Below are 21,887 nucleotides of genomic sequence, written 5' to 3'. Positions count from 1 at the left end.
CACTAGTACAGGCCAAAAAAGAATTTGAGTATCAGTATTAAAAAAAAGGTCTTTAAAAAAAAAAAATTGGCAAGAGCAGTGGGGACTTGATATGTTCTTATTACACCAACAAAGAATGTGTGGCAAATTGGGTTTACAAAAGGGACCACCAGAGTTTCAGTTCTTGATTTATTCCACAGTTTATGTCTACCATAATACAGGAATAACAAAGTCTTGCAATCTTGTGTATCCCAAATAATCGGTACCAAATGATCACCACACCAGGATTTTCTTGTTTAAGATATTGCCTCGCAAAACTCTCAACATTTTTCAAGAAATCAGTGTTAGTGGAGAGATTCCTTTGTTTGTCGGTTTTTCTGTTTACCATTATCAACTGCAAAACACACAATAAATTAATAAATTAACACACAAGCACTCTTCTACAGCAGTAGGAATAACAGTGGTTAAAAATGATCTCTACTATTACAGTACATCAACCCAGTGACAGTCTGACATCTGAGCAGTGTTTTCAATCATGTCCAGACAGTTTTTCATTTAACATACAATAACTAACTACCTAATTTCTACGTACGCAGCTCCTGTTAAAATGGGTCTCTAGATAATAAATTACACACACCTTTCATTTCTGAGTCTGACGGGGAGGCAGGTTATTCTTCACACTTGTCTTTCCCCTGCCAGTGCAAATCATTCAAACTCCCATTTCATATATACACTTGATGGTAATGTTTGAGATTTGGAAAAGAAAAAAAGGAAGCAACATGGTGTAACACTCCCAGCTTCATTCAGCCTGGCTCCGTCCTTCTGAAAATCACTTACATCTTAAGTAGAAAATAACGATAAAAAGAATATAAAAGGCGGTAAAAAAGTATAGAAAAAATAGTTGGTGAATCTTGAAATAATAACACCTCTTAGCACTGCACGGCCACGCCTTTCAGTTCAAATGATGATTTACCCTTCAGTGGTTCCAGCCCACAATGAAATACTGGACCTTAGTTGCAGTATAAACTGATTATTCACACGTCCTGATAATTACAACATGGCTCTCACTTGAAGTTTATTTTGAAAAGCAAAAAATATCTAAGGCAAATTTAACAGTCAAAATTGAAATGAAAGCACAAGAAAACATTTCTTTTCTCAACTATTCTAAGTGACATTGATCACTGGCAAATCTTCATTTGGGGGGAAAAAAAACACCCCCCCCCCCAACCAAACACACACTATTCCACCCTGTGTCATCAAGTGCATCAACAAATATTTCCTTCTGTCAGTAGTCTTCATCCAGCTGCTTTTGAAATGACTGTTGCACATCAACAACTAAAGATCAGTGTCAGTGGCGGAACAAATTCAGGAAACCACAAATAACTAATCCTTCGGTCTGGCTTGCACTTTTAGCCTCCAAAGGGACACACTCAAATGACACAAGATATATCTGTTAAGTCTTTTCAAAGGACACCCCCCACTGCGTTAGTTCCACTTGATTCTCTTGGTCAGTGCACGTACAGTTTTCAGTGAATTTTCCCGTTGTCAAGCGACCACAAGACAAAACAAAAGATGCTTCTTCTTCTTCTTATCTGCTTGGAACCTACTTGATATCCATTTTGAGGAAAGCAGACATGGACTGCCAAGTCTAAAGGACTGCCCATAGTGAGAATAGTCCTCTCGCTGCATAATGCACATCAGCACAAATGATAAATAGAAGTAGAAAGAGGACGCTGCCTGCATGCTAAAACTGGAGTTCACCTTGGCATTCAAGACATCAATAAGCATTATAGTATATTAAGATTTCTATTGACCAGTAGGCTCGTCTAATGTTCTGATGGCAGCACTCAGTAAATTGCTGAATACTAAGAAGACGGATGCAGAGGGACTTTAGTATGTGAGCTCCCATGTATCATCGGTAATGTATGAGATGAACGATCACTTCAGAATGATCATTTTTCATACATGTCATCAACCATCTGCACAATAGAGTTAAGGGAAGTATCATATTCATTATATCAGAGATAGAGTTGGTCAGGTTTTGCATCATTATGCCTCTAAAAACTTACAAAATTGAAGAAAATGTTTTGACCTTAGACACTGTTGATATCGCTGTTAATTTACTGGGTGGTACCCCAGTGAAAGTACTTCAGGAAATATAAAAAGGACAGGCACAATCTCAGAATTTCAGATGCAGATCTCCAAAAGAATGATTCATCCTTGGGAGCCAATTAGAAAGGCTTATTGGTACCATGTTCTTCTGCATAAATAATACAGGATCACATAACCTACCTGTAGTCTGAAGGCAATGCTACCAAATACGAAAGAGTGCGTAACTGTGTGAAAAGGTGCAACAAATAAGAGCTGGAAAATAGTTTAAATATGCATCTGGTGCTAAGTTGTACAGTTATGTAAAACTCTGTTCTCAAGTATATATATACAGTATATGTGTGTATGTTGCTTCTTTTTACATTTCAGTGTCAGGATTTGACCCCTTTAGTGGGTTCAGTAGACTGCCGCACATCGGTCCACTCCTGCATGGTGCTCTGCAGGGCCTGGGTCTTTTCTTTGTCAACTTGCACATAGTCCACTTTTTCATCGGAGTTCACAGATGACGTGGAAGGCTGTGGAATGACCAGTTCGACAGATGTGAGATTGGGGCAACCTTTCTGAACCGAAGAAGATAAAATTTCCACAACCCTCAAGTCTAAAACAAACATACCTTTCTATGTGGGCTGGGTGATCCAGGCTGGAAGTCCAGTGCAAGGTAATCCACATTCCCACATTTTCTGGGGGCCGGGCTGCTGGTGCCACTTACGGCTGGGGAGGTAGACACTGGGTTCTGCTAATGGGGACAGAGTGGCTTCACTCACACAGGGTGTATTCACATGGCGCAGATCATTAAAAGAAAGAATGCAATGTGCAGTTTTCCACCTCCAGACTCACCATAGCCACATAATTCTCCTCGCTGTCTGCAGAGTCAGTGCTGGTGATGCTCTGTGTAGAGATGGGTCGACAAGGCTGAGACGACATCGAATTCATAGCAGCCCTGAAGGAAAGCACACAGAGTAGAAACTCAGCGCTGGACTAATCTGTACTATCAAAACAGGTTGTGTTGGATGTGTTTCCAGGAAGTTACCCAAGCTGGGATGAGTTCCCATTGTTAATTTCATACACATTTATTGGTGCTCTTTCTACAGAGGGTGCATGTGTGAACAAAAGGCTCTGCTGTTTTAGCAGCAGCCCAGATCCAGCAGATGGCTGAGTTTGTTCTACACAGGACTCCAACACTGTATCTGTGGACACATCCGACGTGCAGACTTTCCTGTCTCTTATTGCATGTAGAAACAGAGAGCCTTTGGCTGCCTAAAGAACATTTGATTTCCCATATGTGAAAGTGGTTTATGACACTCACACGGGCCGTGTCCAGGACATGGTGACTGGGCTTTTAAATGGCAGCTCATCAATGATCCCATTGTTCTTCAAATCAAGAGGTGTTGGCTTCGCTGTTGGAAACAGGAAGAAGGGTTTTCATACATCTAACGATGCAGATATTATCACATTTAACTAAAATAAAGGCAAAAAATGCCTTTCATGTAGAGCAATGACAAGTGGTAGTCAAAAACTCACATTTCCTGTTGGGTTTCAGGTTGCGGTTGATGGGTGGCGGGGTGACATCACTTAGGCGGCTGGGCCGGTGACACAAGGAGGCACAACTTCCCTTACGGGCAGGTAACGTTGCAGAGAATCCTGGGAAATCAAAGTGATGGGGCCCGGGGCTCATAGGGATGTAGATATTCTTAGGACTGTCAGCCTGGGCAGCACTGAGTGGTGAGGAACCAGGATTCATGGGCACATAGTTATCATCTGAGTTTCCACTGTCTGAGCGAGTCAGAGGAGCTTTGTTTCGCTGGTGACAAAAGATAAAAAGAGAACGATTTGATTTATTCGAGGATTATGAAATAATATTCAACATTACGTGTGTATCGACTCACCAGATAGGAGCTAAACCCATCGTTAATTGACTCCACAGATTGGCCTGAGTTATTGGAAAGGATGGGACGGTGATGATTATTAGTTTCAAATGATGAGCCTGTGAGAAGAATCCAGGTGAGAACTTAATAATCACCATTGCTTGTGAAAGCAACACGTACAAGCATAACTCCAGATGATTACAATTCCTTTTCTAATAAAAACAATCCATCAAATGCTGTATAAATCTGTATCAATCCCTACAGTATGAATATTACATTTCAACTCCAGATTATTATCTGGGAGACTGGCCAGTTAGTCACTGCTCAGCTCATAACATTAAAATGAGACAGTGGAAGAGGAAAAAAATGGAGAATGCGGTGTGAGGAGGCAAATATTCACTGCAAAACCAGAATCCGAAGAACTAATTAGGTTAGACTTGTATTTAAAAATATCAAATGTGTGTCCCGGTACAGCGTATAATTTAAAATATTTGCACAGGTAAAAAAAAAAAAAAAAAAAAAGCAGGGCTCAGGAGGGATACATCGTTTCGCAAGACTAGTGCTGCTTTCAATTTACCTCGATGAAGCCTGATGTTCTCAACAGCAGGGAGAGTATTCCTACGAGGGATATATGACACTGCAGATGCCATAACTCCATTATGGCTATCCGCTGACTGGGGACTCCCCCAATGCCCCTCTGACCCCTGGCTAGGTTTAGGAGGCCTGGGAGGAGGAGCGCTGCAGGACTCAGAGTTGGAGAATGGCAAGGCATTGTGATTCTTATCAAATGTCCGGGGGATCTGGTAGAAGGAACCAGGGGGCGTAGGAAGGTCGTAGTTGTCGAGTGGGCGCTCGATGCTCTGCGTGGTGGCGAGGGTGTTGCAAGGTGTTTTAAAGGTGTACACTTCTTCATTCTCCACATCGGGTTCACCTTGGCCGGTGAAAGCTGCTGACTCAGAGCTGTAACCCCGGGGAAGCACATAACAGGCCTCGTCCTGGGGGGAGCCATCATGCAGGGGAGAGTGGTGTTTACTTGGCTTAGGCAGGCTATAAAAGCCATGCAACTGAGCACTCGTGCCATTCACACAGTGGGGGAAGCCATGAGAAAAGTTCTGCGCTGTGGAGTCACTCCCCACGAACACACAACTTCTTGTAGCCTGGGAGAAACTGGCACTCCTGCAAAAACACACACAGACATATTTACACACGTGAATTCTTAATTCTGTCTACTTTCTAATTCTCCATTGAAGGGCAAATATCTTCCCCCCTTTCAGTCATTCTAAATGATAAATATTTATGTCCCACTAGATGGCACTGTAGGTCTTCAGAGATAGTTCTGAAGGTCCCGCCAAGCTTCAAAAAACCTTATCACCTCACTGCCGCCTTACAAGCATTTAGTTCAGGCATTTTAACGTATGACTGAAAAGCTGATTCACTGGAAAGTTTTCATCATGTTGACAGGAAAATACCACGACTTTCCCACAGTTTCTTAGCCTTGGTTAGGCACCCTGGGGGACATACCCCATTTATCCTGCCGCTATTGTAGAGCTTGACCTTGGTGCCAACTGGAGCCACTATTCAGTGTACACATTTCTAGCCAGTGACCAATGGTGTAACATGGTTGGCCAAAGGAAAGCAAATCTTCATTATTCTGCCTTCCACCTTTGTTGCGTAATCTTCCTATAATTTCAATAAAGAAAACCTGAGCTTGCACCTGAGTGACAGAAAGTGTAAACCTGATGAGATGGATTGTGAGGTTTATTTCCTGGTCCTCACAGAACAGATTAATGTGCAAAACATGTGGCCGGGAGGGCAAAACATCCCTGTATTAGTCTCAACTTATAGGAGTGATGAATTGCAGCCACAACCTCATTGATCACCTACTGTGTCAGCGATTTGCTGAATGGCCTGATTATTAAAGCTACCTTTTGATTCCCGGAGGCAGGCATGAAGCTTACCATAGGGGAGGTGAATGTTAATGAGGGGTGCAGGACGACCTTTCATGTAAACATTTGATCCTTTTGTGCTCTGGCTAAACCTATATATAAAAGATCAATGCATCCGTTGTTATACTGCACACCTGTACTGTATAACATACATTCACACTTCAATGAAATTCCTGTATTCCTTTGGACAGTTTAACAACTATATATTTTAACAATTGAGTCATTTATTATTATAATTAATGAACTGGCCATGCACTGTACATTAATATGTAAATGCACCTGTATTACTCTGTCCCTGCCAGAATGTCTGAGCGTATAGCCGTGCACAGCTTCTAAACAGCGGAAATGTTGCAAATCTGTATGTTGACCTGCATTACCGAATAACAGGAAAATGTATCAGGAAGCTGAACTGGTCGTGACCTTTACCTTGTGCTCTCCCTCTTCCTGCTCATGCACTGATGGAGTAGGAGGTAGTCCTGGGGGGCACTGTTGGAGAGGGAGTTACTGTGTGTGTGGCGCACAGGCTCATCAAAGGTGAAGAGGACTGGCTGGCTGGAGTGTATAGGAGCAGAGGACTTGCGTTCCCCGGTCAGAGGAGCCATTGAGGTGATGACATCTGCTCCAACAGAACGGGGCATATGGGGCAACCGGCCATCTGTTGAGGGGGAAAGAATTATTGACTTAACACAGACATTTTAGCTTTTAAAAAGTAATTTAGCTGGCATTCAGGTTTAATGTTGGTGTCAATAGGTTGGATATTTTGCACAAATGTATGAAAAATCGTAAACACATAAATTACCTTTCTTAAACCAAGCTTTTAGTTTACATATTTTCTCTGAAGTGGAATATCTTTTAGTCGCACCTATGAGCTTTTTAAGCCCATGACCTTGCTTTGTATTGACTTTTTCTTTCAGTCTGCTCTCTAATCAATAGGGCACAGTTATCCATCTAATGCGAGGAGTAACCCCACATTCATTTATTCATGCTACAGGCTTTCAGTGGTTTAGCAAATTATGGTCTTAATTTTCCTTTCCAACCAGGGTCAATGGGTTTTGTTTGATTTTACTTTGGCCACTGCTTTCTTCCGTGTTCCTGTGTGGATACCATGGTCTTAGTTGTTTCTTTATGACACTACATAGAGGACTCAAAAGGCCACAAAGAAGAGACAAATCAGACAGTGGTATGCTGCAAATAGACCCAGGCATGAGACCAAAAAAAAAGGAAATGTAGACTGAGCAGTGGGAGAAGAGAGAGTGGGTGGCCCAGTAATCCATCGACCCATGGTGCTGTGTGCAACTCAAGCTGATGGAAGGAGAGAAAAACAACCATTCATCTTTTACTGATATGGCATGCAGTATAAAGGGTGATAATATCTTCCTGGTATTGCAGAATTATTGCATGTGTTGTGTGAAAAAGTGTCATTAATGTTCACTTTAAAGTTATAAATGGTTTGCAAGATTAGTATTTTACCCAACATTACGATTATTTTAAGTGTTTCTTCTACAACTGGTTTATCCTTTCCCCCTTAAAAGGAGGGTACATATGAAATCTGTCTGAGAACTTTCCAATTCTAAATAATTCCCAAGAATTGTACACAGAAAATATGCCAAAGCTGTTATAACATCAAACTGTCTTTTAACTGCAACTTGTGATTCATGATGGACCACACAGGGGGACTTTAGCCACCGCAAAAGACAAAAGATTAAAATGTGGTTTGTGAGCATTTGTACTCTAATGCATGTGTGGCGGTTGGAAAGATGGTTGTGTAATATTCTGAAGTTGAATGAGGTCACATCCAGGCCTAAAGGGAAAAAGGACTGTGCTGTGAGGTCTCCAAGCCAGTAGACATGAGCTGCTCATGTCAACAGCCACAAAGCACCCCCCCCCTTCCAATGATCCTCAATTACACCATTGTTCTGAGCCATTCCATTCTCCCCAGGCTAATTAGGCATCATCTCCTTTCTCCACAAAAAGCTTTGTAAAAGCTTTGATCCAGTGCAGTGAGTAGTACAGGCCAAATAACACTGATAGATATATTGATTTTTTTTTTAAAAACCTCCCACCCACATCTTTTCACAAGAGCAAGAAGCTGCATAGAAAAGCATATCCAAACTTTGCTGAAATGCAGAGAAGAAAGTTAAATTAAAACTGAAAAATCATATCATGCGCCCTTAACCATTTTTAATGAGTTCTAAAACAGCACGATAAAAGTCTAAAGGCAGTTGATCTTGTCTCCTGACTGCTTAATCAAAATCACAACTAACCGAAACCACGTCTGAAGACTTCACTTAAAACTAGGAAGCAATATGGATTAGTCAGCAATGTGGCATGTACCTTTGAGACGTCTCAGTAACCACAACTTGCCTTCAACGACGTGATACATATGTAATACCTTGCATAGATCTAGGAATGCTCATTTTCATTCATGAATGCCTGTCACCAACCTCCTCTTCCTGCTTTTTTATATATTATAGCCAGAACATTAGCCATAAACAAAGAAATTAGCACTTTAAGCTGAAACCTGTGCTTAAGAGGTTATTTTATACTTCTCACAGGAAGGATGGCAGGATAAAAGACTGGAAGAAGTGAGGGGCTAGCCATAATAATAAAGAGAAAGTATATAGTATTTTGTATTGTCAGAACTTATTTCCCCCAAAAGAAGGTAAATAGCACAGTTTAAATGAGTTAACTGACATTCCTCAGCTCAAAACAACCATCTCAACATGTTCATTAATGCATTAAAAGACCCTTGTAGACGGGGAATGAAACGTGGCTATTCTGGGTCAAAGAGCTCAAAGTTCATGTGTAATTTTCCAATTATGCTCCATCATAGATCACCTACTGTCTCATCTGCTTTGTGACTATAATCTAATTGAAGAAAGCTGATGGTCTCAGAAGTCCAAAATTAGAACCCTGTTGAATCACTAAGGACAAGAGCATCTTTGTAGGGTGCTTTCCTCCCCTGCCCAGCTAGAATTAGATAAAGACATTTGATAATCTAATATAAAATGAGCTGCAAAAACAGATCTATTGAACTGAATGGCATCTCACAGAGACATGGAGGAATACGTGTTTTAATTCTGATATTGAAAAATCTTTCCTTTCATCATCTGTCGCCATCATCATTCAAATATTTAACGACAGACATTCATCAGATAATTACTCTGTCCACCTGCCTTCAATTTGAGTACAAGTAAAATCTAATTTCCTTAATGGCCTCATATGGGATTGGTCCTAAATATACCCTCAGGGACGGGAAGAGGAGCACTGTAAATCATAAATATATATGTATAAAAAAGAAAAAACCTGCATCTTGTTATTGGATATGACTACTTAGTGACACAAAGGTCATTCAATAGTTTTAATCCCCCAATAATCTTGGCAAAATTTCCCTGTGAAACGGCAACGTGAAATAAACAGCACAGCGAAATGACTCCAGTATTGACTGGTGATTCTTTCATGGGTGATTCTAAATATCAGATACAGAATATGTCTGATTTGTCTGGTGCAGAACCTTGAGACTACCACTTTAAAGCAAGACTGGGTCCCAGGAGGATAAACGGTTGGGTCCATTTGCATGTAGTAAGTCGGGGGATGGAAGCTTTTCACATGGGGAACACACAGTGGAGAAAAGAAGCATTTCATACAATGTAGATTTTGCAATTCTTCCCACAAAAGAAATTGGAAAAGTGTGTAATTATCATCATAGATACACATCAGCTGAGAGAGAATCTAGAGTAAAATTCAGAAAATATTACTGTATCAATATAAGTTCTTCATTCAAATACTGATATTCTCCACTATAACTGAGAAGATGCTGTCAGGGAGATGAACACAGAGACGCTGACACTCACGAGATGGAGACAAAATGGCATCTTCCCACTACAAGGGCAACAGAAATGAATGAAAATGACATGCGTGTTTGTGATAAAACTAGACTATCTGTTTTATTCTTCTCTGAAAATAGCACAGAAGAATATCCCTGATCACATTACACCCAAGTGCCTGCCTGGCTGCTCCACAACATGAGAGCGCTGCTCTTTCACTACACTCATCACACAAAAGGCCCATCTTGGCTGGACCAAGAGTGTTTGACTTCTGTCTAAATCAAAGGTTGAAGGCAAAGAGTAAATAAATACAGCAGCTTTTTGGGTCATTTTTATTTTTTAAATAGCAGTTTGTTTTTAAAAGGATTTTGGGGGGGAATTATCTCAGACTTACCTAACAGCCAAAGCATCGTTTAAAAAGGATACACACAAAAATGAGACCTGCTGACAAACATTAACCGCTTTCCCAAGAAGAGCTTATCTTTGTCTGCTTCGGAGGTTAGAAATCAGGGGGAGAGCAGGACAAAGCCCATGATTGATGAGATTATGCTCCATTCATTAGACAGTAGTTGGGGCTGGGTCTCCGTGGTTAAGGATGCTGGCTGCACACCCAATCTGTAGATGGATGCCATTATTAATCCTTTTGATGATGTCATAAAGGTAGTATCATCTCAACATGTATTACGGCAAAAGAGGACATTTATGTAAAAAGCACGACAAATTTTAGTCTACGTGTGTGTAAATGTGTAAATTGATGATTCGTTGTATAAAATGTATATTCGATTGTGCGATATGCAAAGTACAAATAATCCTTTTTGTCCTCATTAATTTTTATTTGAAAATATAAAAAAAATCGGCTATCATGTGCCCTCGTGGCCTGCCTTCAAATCTTGCCCATGTCATTACCGGCACAATTCCAGAAACAAAGACGGAGGTTATTCTGGGAACTTAAAAAAAAAAAAAAAATTTGGATAAGAAAATAATCACAGTAAGTATAGCAGTGTTATTTAAGCAAGACTTCAATAATGATTCTAATAATAAGGGACATTTTTTTCCCTCCAGGTGCTTTAGTCATTCATTGGTTGAGGCAACATATTGGAAAAAATATCAAAAATATAAATGATTTAAGTAGCAAAGATTTAAACCAAAAGGCAGAGTTTTTAAATATCAAAGCCTCATTTTAAACTGCGTTGCTAATTTTTTTAATCGCGTTCACAGTGATATAAACATAAGCCTTATACATACAAGCTTTGGGTACCGTGACACCTTCTGTCTGGCTCCGAGTGAAAACGACCTTGCTATTTAGATAAGCTGATGTTGGCTCTTCTGTTGTTTGTCTGTGTAAACTTTTCTAATTTGCATAAGGAGAACTGACTTGTGTTTTTTTCCCAAGCGTGTTTGTTATGTTTAACAGAGGGAATTCCCTGTTGTTGGTAAAGTGCGAGTACAGACCTGCAGCAGCCTTCAACAGTGAAACCGATGAAAATGTCAAACTCTGACCAGACAACATGTTTTTAAAAAGAAAGAAAAAACAGGAAGCCTATAGAAAATGGACTGAGTCCAATTAAAGATAGTTCTTCAGCACTTATTCATGCTCAATGGCATTCCAGCATCAATGTGGGTAAGAAAATGGTGTCAAAAATGTCAAATATTGACATTAATTGGTTATTCCTTAGTAGCCTAAAGTAAACTAAAGTTAGGCCAACTGACTAGCGAGTAGGATAATTAGGTCAAACACCTTGACGCTTCACAAGGGCGGAGACAAGGATTATTCATAAGACAGCAAAGGATTCCTTGGAAAGTAAAGGTGAATGTTTGGATGGATGAGTCATTGAATGAATTCTGAAGGGCCACAATGGCTGCTCATAAGCATGTCAATATCCAGACAGACAGCAATACAGCTGCTTCCAGGATGTGTAGGCAAATACAGTTTAAATGAATTCCAACTATGCAGGCCTCAAATTAACGCAATAAGACTTCTCTAATTTTACATCCTGACATATGTCAATATGTTTAAATACAAAAGTGTAATTAAAGTCACTAAATCAGTTGGCATAACTTTAGTTTGCTAGTTTGCTCAAGAGCTGGTGATGCACACAACCTCTTATAGAATAATTGCTACTACGTGAAGAGGGGGAACCCCGCCACCCCCCCCCACACACACACACACGCACACACCCGCACACAAACACCATGAGCTGCTACATTCTCTACAGCTGTTTTTCCCTACATGGACCTGTTATCTGTTAAAGATGATCAATCATGTGCACAAACAAGTAACGTCCAGCAGCTGCCAGATGGTGGAAGAACAACAGCAGTGCAAACAGAAATCATCTGAAAATCCCTCTTAGGGCACCACACATCACACTGCAGTGTGATCTGCTAATGCTACAATTCACCCTCCGGATTTTGTAGCCTGCTTTAAAACAAATGAATGTAAACTACAAGTAAAGATTGGCTTCTAGTTGATAACACCCTTTAAGTCATCACTTAAGTACTCTGTAAACTAACTTAATTATCAAGTTAAGACAAATATTTGGGCCACGGGAAGGATCTCCTCCCTTCATGGATCAACTCCTTTTTACATGGCCTGCTGTCATTATTTTATTGATGGGGTACTCTTCTGTGTTGAACAGTAGCTCTGCTTTTATCCTTTAGTGACATGTTAGCTTGGAAATGTTATTTTTCCCTAGCTACCAGACTTGATATGGAATTTTGGAAACACAAATATCTACTATTTCTCACTCAAATAATCAGTTACTTGGATGTCACTTCAGCCTTACTTAAAAAAGGAGCAGAGTAAATAAATGTGTTGTGGGTCACTATGAAAAAGGCTCAAAAATAACAGTACTGAAAAAGCAACACTGAAAAAAAAAAAGAGTTAAAGATGCCTACCTTGGGTGTCATCTGACTGGTTGAACCCGCACAGCTGACAGATGGAACGAACCCACTTGTTCATTTCCTCCTCGGTCTCAGCTACAAGATAAAAAGTGCGATCTGAGGTCTTGATATCAAACACAAAGCTGTCCTGGAACTCCTTCCTCTTGAAGGTCAGGCCAGCGTCCACCTGCTCGCAGCAGTGGAGGTCAATGACCCGAATGGGTTTCTTAGAGTGATCGTTCTTGTAGTACTCCAGAACATCCGGGTCACCACTCATGCGTCCACTGCGAAGTATAAACCAGCGTTTCTTCCATGCCTAGAAAAAGAAATTAAAAGATAAAGGCATCTTTCCATAGAACATAGGCCACTACATAGAGTAATAAAGCATTCAGTTTCTAGTTTTGCACTCCGATACCTGAACAATATAGTAAATCTCTCAGAGAAATTAGAGGATCTGTACTTAAACAGGTTAGTGCGTGCCACAGCAATGTGGTTATGTGTGGTTTGCATGAGCTGCAGGATGGAAGAAGGAGGCAGCAGGTGTTTACTCCCTCTCAACGTACTGTATTTCCTGAAGTGAACTGGGACTGAGTAGAATCTTGTATAGATAAGCATAGTGACGTGTAGCAGAGTATTGTGTGCTGTGCTTTTCCAAATATAATGCTTGTTGTTCTCATTTGCAGTGATGAATAAAGTACATCTTGAATCTGGAATGTCATTTTTATTTGGAAAACAATTAGCCAAAGAACGCAAGGTAAGAAAATCATTGTTGATTCGTGTAGACCGTTAACTGTCCGCGGTGAAATAGCAAAGATGTTTCCCATTTAAACAATTAGTAAATTGCATTTTCATGGTCTACCCAAATGAAATTCAAGCTACGCCTACATTTCTTGAGAAGGCCTTAGTTGCAACTAGATCCCATTTAATTACACCAGCCAGTCATGATGTAAAGCAATAATCCAACTTGTAGTGTTTACACCAAAGAAAGCAAGAATATTGCCTCTGATTACAACAGCTCCATATGTCAATTTCTACCTTAGAGGCCCCTCTGTTTTCTGTGCACAGACACAAAAGAGGAAGATAGACAGGAAGGGATATAGGGAGTTAAGGGGGGAGGGGGTTTGGCTTTTGGACAACTGCCAGAGATGCACTTCCGCCAGGCAAAGCAGGCTGCTGACACACAGGATACTGCAGGTTCCTCTCTCTTCCTCAGTACAGACACCGCCGAGAGGCTTACTGCCCCCATGCAACCCCTCCAAACAGCCATACACCATACTACACATGCACAAACACTCATAACTAAACAGCAGTGTAGTAAATCAATTAATCCACAAACAAAATGTATGGGCTTTTTTTTAAAACACTATTACTTTACCTGGATCTTTAATTATAATGCACCGATGGTAAATAAGCCATTTCTGTGACACGGTGACTGATGACTCCTTTTTTTATGTATAATTCAAATTAAAATGACAGCATTTGTTCTGGAAGTGCTCCAAAACTGATACCAACCTGCCCTAAAAAATAAAAACAGTCCTAATTATTTTAGCTGTCTCGTTAACATCAACCAAGATTCCCAATTGAAACTTTTGCAAGATAATGACTGGAATGTTATGTTTCACATTGATATTCATCCTTCCTGGAGCCGCGAAAGCTGCACTTATAAGAAATGTCAGTTGTGGTTTCCGCAACACACTCCGTTGTTCCAGGAACTGCAGAATATGATCTTATCTTTTAGTGTCTATCTTTGACATACTGGGGTACAAGATTTTTTAATTTAATTATATCCTCCCTTGTGTTGATGAAAGTACTAATTAAATAAAAAAAGCACTGGGTAAGGGACTGGCTTTAACCATAGAACTACAGGCAACATCTATCTCACAACAAGCCCCAATTTCCTCAAGCAGAAAACAGTGTGAAATGTTAATAGATCGAATCGGTGTTATCTGATTAGTTGCAGCTCTATCATAGGATGTTATTTGTGTCAAATACAGACTAAGCTGGAACATAGTTTGTAATATTTAATTTTAAAGAAGCTAAAATTATTGCTCCTCAGAATTTGTTCAATCACTAAAAAGGCATCAAACTCCTCGTGCACACGGACACAGAGCCCTGCATGGTCTATAAAACCCCTCGCTGCCAAGCCATTTAGAGAGAAACTACTTTAACTCTTTAAGGGTGCATTTATATATTACTGCCTTTTCTGGAAGACGGAATGTCACTCAATTGAGATTTGGAGCAATGCCCAGTTTCAAGAGGTCAATGTGACCAAACTGGGTTATTCCTGGCATCCATCGGCTGTGAACGACCTATTAAAACATGACAGCAATATATCTGAAGAAAAATAAAAGTCATGTTGGAAGCCTCATAATATCTAATCTTTGAAACGAATCAATGATCAAGACCATTAAAAAATGTCATGTACTGTATTCACTGATGTCCTCGATCCTTCTTTCATTCAAATCAGCTAGAACTCGCTAGAGTTCAATGTTTTTCTCTCCTCTTTCATTTGAGCAAAGATTTCTCCTCCAGCAAATCATGGTGGCCGAGTACACAACAAAATGATGTGGCCCGCCCTGTGTCTGTCCTACAGAGCATGTCTAAGCCCATCGATCACTACTGAAGCACAGAGGAGAGAGGGCTGAAGCTGAAAAACTGGGCCATACTCTCCGGTCTTCTCGACCTCCCCTCCCCCAGCATAGCTTTGATTTAAACAGCAGAACTGTTCGGGAAAATAATGGACTGTGCCGAAACATGCTGCCCTTGTTAACAACTGTACTGGAGCCCACTGGACCATGGACCAGGGCCAATAAACTGGCCTGAAACATGCATCAAAGATTGTCCCGAGCATTGCTCTACTTTTTTGCAGAACAAATCACTTTTAAGGTCACAGCAGAACAACGAAAAAGAACAACGTACCCCCTATCAAACTGATGATGAGTGAATTTTGCAAACACAAAGAAAGAAGAGAGAAAGAAAAGCCATGCGCCTCATACAAAGGTGGTATTTATTCATACTTAATGATTCCATGAAGGTTTTTTCCAACACAGGTTAATGTGTCCTGCACTGGCAGCAGCCAGCCACAGACATAGTGTGAAAGTTGAGAATAGAGGACAGAACACTCGTCGCATTATTGAGAAGGAAAACATCTAAAAACAAAACAACTCAAAACAATCTTTGGAGAGGCCACATCTAAAAATAGAAAGACTGGTTTATCTCACCATTACAGGCCGACATGTTTGGCTATTTTTGGAAGAGTGGAAAATGAAAACAAAGAAAGACACAAAGAGTCCTACATTCACATCAACAAAAGAGACACAGCTGTTTTCAATGTGCAAAGAGTTCTTCATTCATGCATCATCTCATATTTTACTGGATCATACACAGCAACAGCAACAGATGGTTAGCAACAGCAATTATACTCATGTCTCAGAACACAACCCAACAGGCTGTCCTGGTGACACAAATAAACCTGAGAAGGTTGTGATCCAAACAATTACTCAAGGTGTGTCTTTTACAACAAAAGGAGAATGTGCGTAGTAGTAGGCTGTGTCAACAAGCCTTCCTGACGTGCATCAGACCTTGTGTTTCGAAGTGCACATGGACAAACATCCAAAGTAAATACTGAACATACGCGTTCAATATTAGAAAAGACCTGTTTACTTCTCCCCCTAGGAAAGCAAGAGAGGATGAGGCAGCAGGTAATTCTGGGTCTTTGACCCAGCCTCCTCTGTTATACCTGCTCCGTGCTGCTGCTGCTACAGCACAGCTGCACAAACACCAGCAGCACAGAGCAGCTTCCAGATTCAGCAGCTGGGTCCTGCTTGTCACAGGCAGATTCAACTTCTTACTCACCTGCCACATACTAGAAGGTAAATACTACACACAAGCACTAATATACACTAAACAAAACACAATTGGATTTTATTTAACATTGTTCTTATTCAGATGTGTTTGGTTGTTGGTTGTCCTCGGACAATGTCTCGTACAGTTAAAGCTTTGGATAAAAGAAAGCCATTATGCTTGCAAAGCATTTTGGTATCTGAATATCAGTAAAGAAGAAAATAAGGAGCTAATTTCACTTTTTATATTGGAAAAAGCAAATAATTCCTTGAATTATAACAGTAGCTGTTATATAATGATTGTGATCCAGAGTGGTTCTGAAATATGCAAGAGAGATCAAACTGGATAGGCTGCAGCTATGACGGCAGAGCCCTGATTATCTGGTTGTAATCAATAGTGAGCCTACCCACATTCCAGAAACATGCAGGCAACAAGCGAAAGAATGTTTTGCTTGTATATTTTCAAGAAAAAACATGAAATAATTTCACATTTTGTATTCCGTGCTTTAGTATATTTACCTGAATAACATCACTTTTTAGAGCGCCAATCACAAATGAACAAAAGTGACCACGGGGTCCTTAAAAAAAACAACCTTCCACTGGGGTCCACGCCCCAGTCACATGCGACACATATGAAGCCATATCCATACTACAAGTCAGAAAAATGAACTCCATATTGAACATATTCACACAATTTGCTCTTCATTGAATCAATGAAGTTCAAATTGAAAATGCCAAGCGTACATTTCTAATGGATATATAACAACAGTACAGCAATTGTACGCAGCCAGTTTGGAAAAAGTCAAAACACTGATCTTAGAAGGCCATCAGGTGTAAGATATAACACAGTTAGTCCCAAAATAGTCCCAAAATAGTCCCATTTTTGTGTGTTAATAGAGAAGACAGGAGGCAAGATGCAGAGCACCAAACAGATAGACTCCTCTCCGCTATAGAAAGATTAAAATCCTCATTTTATCTTTGTGTATGGAACTGCCACATTCAGATCTCTAATTACACAGTTTTGGACTAATTACTGCATGTAGAATAGAGGCTGATGCTGTAATGGCATTATAGAGAGCATGACATCATGTACGATCATCCTGTGACTGCGGTGAAAAGCGATACCCGGCAGGTGCAAATGAAGAGGGATGAAGAAGGATGCTTAATTTGGAAGCTATAGTCCTCATTCTGTTACTTTAAGAACACGATGAGTTGCAGTCGCACATCATCTTAAAAGTAAATATAATCCGCCTCAATTTCTGCTAAACAGTTCACTCATTAGGCGATGAATAATCACTCCCCATGCTTCCATGTCCTCAAAAGCCTGGGCTTCTTTGGAATCAGCCAGTACTAATAGCTGCACTGGTGGAGAGCATTCTCTGGAATCAGAAGCCTTTGTGGGACTTCCACTGCTTATGTTATGTGCTGTGGGGTCATACATCTGCCAACTGCACATGACATCTCCTGGTTCTTCTGATTCCTTTCTTGAGCATCATGTTACATCGAGAGACTGTGGCCTCACATTAACCTGTCATGCTATCACTCATGCTAAAACATCGCAGTGCTGATGAACCCCCCCTCACCCAAGTGTGCATCATTATAGCACACTGTTGACGATGATACACTGGAATACAGCATGATATCGGCGGATTAAATTACATAAAGAGAAGAAACAGTACATGTTATATTTGTATGAACATTCATTTGTGTAACGATTTGCATTTCTGACTAAATTGTTGTTTTCAAAGCATTGTTACAGTCGCAGTACTGTATGTTTAGATGCATGCATTTTTCCTATAGATGAATAAAAAACCCTAAAAACAGAAAATACTTCCTTTCACAAGCTTAGTTACTTGGAACATGCTTAAAACTGCCTGCAATTTGTGCAATGTGCTATTTATGGTGTTTTCACACACTTTAGTAATTCCATCACCAGATACAAATCACATGACTGAATTTCCCTTGTGGCCCATTTCATTTTCACCCAGATCTTAGAAACAGCTGAAGAAGAGTAAACAGGGAAATCATTTTCCTAGACCTTGCTAGTCAATCTATTGATGGGAATGTATGTCAGTTCAGAGAAATGACAGATGTTTATACATGATGCTGTTGTCTAATTAAAGGTAAACAGCCATTTAGAGAACGCTCTATACCCTCATTCTCACCGTTCCACTACTTAATGTATATTTACGGTGTTTATCATTTAGGCTGTTGTGTTTAAACATCAATATAACATTAGGTCATTGGTGCAATGTCAGATAATTATAAAGGACAATACCAATATTAATGTGTCTGCAGAAAATAACAAGAAACCTCTCAAATGATGCAGTTAAACTTAATCTAAGATTAGTCAGCAATCAAAAAAAGATATTGATGAGAATCCACGTGTACGTCGATTAAAATAAATGAAAATAACGATGACAGGCGAATGTGACTTGGATACTTTGCTCTCCTTGAAGCACCCAAGTTTTGGAGCTTCTGGGCCCATTTGAGGCCCATTTGAGAGCCCAGAGATAAAATGGAACAAGGAAAATGTCTGTGTGAGGGCTTGGTGTCTGTCAGAGCAGGAACTGGGAGGCGTTCTCAGTTGACCTCAGAGGGCAAGGACTTCCCAAAGTCCCTCTGCAAAACAACAGCAGACCCAGCAGCTGACAGCAGGCGCACAGGCGGCGGCTGCTCTGCCTTGAAAACGCACTAAATCCCTCCCAAATCTCCTCCTATGTGGACGCCCCATCAACAAAATCTTTAGAAACTGGCAGCGGGAGAAAGCACGCGCATCAGATATAACTTGACTGATATGATCATTGTGGAATGTGGCAAAGCTAAAGAGCATGAGAACAGACATGTTGGTGATGTCAGATATAACCGTCAGCAGACAGCAAGGTTTTGCCAATAATAGCACCTGACAACCGAAGAACAGGAATTAATATGTTTACACTATGTCCCATGCAAGGTTTGTACTGCGCATACATGGGAAAATTTCATACATGGGTGATTCAGAGTAGTGACGTTTGATTATGTAAACGCTGGAAGCCACAAAGAACAGCAAGTATGAGGGAGGTTACCTAACACCAGGGGTATAAGTGTTAACCACTACACCAGCATCCTGTTAATAAGGACTAAATAAGTCTTCATATGGGAGAATTAATGAGGAACGGTGTCTTATACATGACTTCACATGTGAAGGAGGCACAACTGCTGGATTAGTCCGTTGTTTTTTTGTTCTTTCTGCTTACTCTGGATATCGTTCAAGAAAAGCAACAAGGCCACTCCTCCCTACTCTTAAAACACTACCCACCTCACAATATAACTGAACTAAACGAGTCTCTTACCAGATCTGAGCTGTTAGGGACCCCCTGTTTCTCCTCTGGAGATGCACAGTGTGTACAAGTGACAAACGGATGCTGTAGGCAAAAGGACTCATCGCTAAGTTAACTGCATTTGTGAGTAATTCGCAAACATTTTGGTCCTTCACGTTACCGAGAAAACATGTCATCTCTTGCTTCAACCACAGGTTAAACTTAGGCTTCAACTGTCATGGGTGTTTTGTGCCATGATTTTGCATATCATTGACATATCAGACCCACAGTGGTAATACCAGTTTTTTAGGCGGTCCCAAACTCAGCGCTGGATTTTACTACGTATTTAACATGCATAGATTGCTACCATGCTCTCCAGGACTGTCTATGGAAGGTCACGGGCCTCCTTTTGGATACAATGACCAATCATTTCAACAAGTAACTACTGATTAACAGAAAGACAGGTCTCATCTGGAGCAGAGAGGACTCTGTGGTAGAAACAGGTGGAATATTGACAGAAAAAGCTGTTATGAAATTAAAATTTTTACTGTTGCAAAGCAACGCAGCCCGTTCCATGATGGTTAGAGCTCTGAAACGAGTAGAGACCGTTAAAACAGTGTTTACCGTGAACGAGCAAACCGAGTCCCAAATGTTTACAACTACTTGCAAATTTAAGAGCATTTCTCAGCAAAATGTTGCAGATGGCAGCAAAATAGGCGAATAAATGGCCACAATTGTCTATACCCTGGCTTTAAGTGGAAGGAATTTCAGATGGGTAGATTATCGCATTCACAAGTCTGCCTGTTCAGGATACTCCATCTCATGACACTGTTTTGGGGCTTAACTCTGTGTGCGGTTGTTTATAGGGTTTCGCTCTTAGTGAGAAGTCCCCTGCTCATCTTGTTAGTCCCACACACATGTAAGAATGTTTCCTCTTGTTTTAAACAATACGGTGATGAACAAACCAAGTTTTTCCCTCTCTTTTAACATCCCTGCACAACCGCAGCTGCTGTTCCATACTGACTATGGTGGTCTCTGTGTAAACATTAGCCAACTTCATGTGGAAGACAATGAGGAAAAGACAAAGGGTTGCAGTTGAAGATACTGAAGGATGGATTTTCAGATGAAACAGAGGGATGACATCATGGCAAAGTCAGCTAGTCGGAACACAGAGGGGCCGTAATGCAACACCATACATAAACAGTGGACAGCTGTATTTATAGGAGGTTGGCTCATGCTTCTATCTGCCTCCATAAATCCCATTATCTGATTTGCAGCCATTTGCAGAGACTGGCAGCTTTGGTTTACAAAGCTGTCTCAAGGTACGTTAATGCCGCAGTTATCACTATTGTGATATTAGTCGGCTTGGCCAATTTGAAAACGATGCACGTTAATGCTCGATTACGCATTAACTCATCTTGATCAGGCCAATGGACAAATGGCAAAAGCTTTTCGTTTTAATTCACGCGGACAAACTACAAAGGCTTACTTTGTCATGAGTTCAAAATGTCCCTTTCATGCAAAATCTCTTTTACATTTTAAAATAAAACACAGCTACATTCGGAATTAAGAGGAATAAACGGCGTTATCGTTGCGCACCTGTTACTGGCTACATTTTAATACCCGGCTGGCACGGACGCACGTGTCCAACAAAAACACCAACAAATTGCAAATCCATTAACTCTTGCAGCAGTCCAAAAAATAAGCAATAGAGGGGGAAAAAAGCAACTCCTCAAAAGTCGGGCTACTTACATATCTCCTAAGTTTCCTCTCCGGCGGAGACTTTCTGAGCCAGCCTTGGAAGAGGATCTCTCCGCCGCTCATGTTTGTCGGTCTGTCTGCTCTTTCTTGCGCTCGAACCTCGTCTGTCACTGGTACATGACGGCTCCTGGAGGCTGGTCCGTTCAAAGAGCTGTCAGCGTTCGGCCCGCAACTGCCGCAGTCTGCTACCTCCTCCGCCGGACACGCCTGATACCTCTGTGCGCAATGATCATCGCCAAAACGCCCAACTGGAGAGGAAAAAAGCCAAAAGTGTGGAGCGCACAAGGAGATAAGGAGCAATCGCGGAACAGGACTCAGCTGATGTGGGGTGAGGAAGTACCGTAGGGTGTCTGCAGTTTGTTTTCCAACTCATACCACG

At 40.8% G+C, this 21,887-nt stretch overlaps 1 protein-coding gene across 3 annotated transcripts; it reads right to left on the bottom strand.

Moving 5' to 3' along the window:
• Window positions 1-154: 154 nt before the first annotated feature.
• gab2 (GRB2-associated binding protein 2) lies at window positions 155-21,871 on the bottom strand. Of its 3 annotated transcripts, none has more exons than XM_057049937.1 (10): window positions 21,500-21,871; window positions 12,622-12,922; window positions 6,326-6,554; window positions 4,531-5,129; window positions 3,975-4,072; window positions 3,610-3,889; window positions 3,395-3,485; window positions 2,926-3,028; window positions 2,702-2,821; window positions 155-2,603 (listed from the first exon to the last, which is right to left on the bottom strand). In XM_057049937.1, the coding sequence occupies exons 1-10, from the start codon at window positions 21,569-21,571 to the stop codon at window positions 2,460-2,462; spliced, it is 2,037 nt and encodes a 678-aa protein (XP_056905917.1). In that variant the 5' UTR covers window positions 21,572-21,871; the 3' UTR covers window positions 155-2,459. The 3 variants fall into 3 exon arrangements, with proteins under 3 accessions (XP_056905917.1, XP_056905915.1, XP_056905918.1); XM_057049935.1 differs by having other exon boundaries at window positions 2,702-2,824; window positions 21,500-21,870; XM_057049938.1 differs by lacking the exon at window positions 21,500-21,871 and adding an exon at window positions 13,022-13,137 and having other exon boundaries at window positions 2,702-2,824.
• Window positions 21,872-21,887: the final 16 nt, after the last annotated feature.

Source organism: Takifugu flavidus, chromosome 12 (assembly GCF_003711565.1).
Source record: "Takifugu flavidus isolate HTHZ2018 chromosome 12, ASM371156v2, whole genome shotgun sequence".
In the NCBI taxonomy this organism is placed as follows: Eukaryota; Metazoa; Chordata; class Actinopteri; order Tetraodontiformes; family Tetraodontidae; genus Takifugu; species Takifugu flavidus.
Note: the sequence above shows the minus strand (reverse complement) of the source record. Positions and strands in the feature narration are given on the sequence as shown.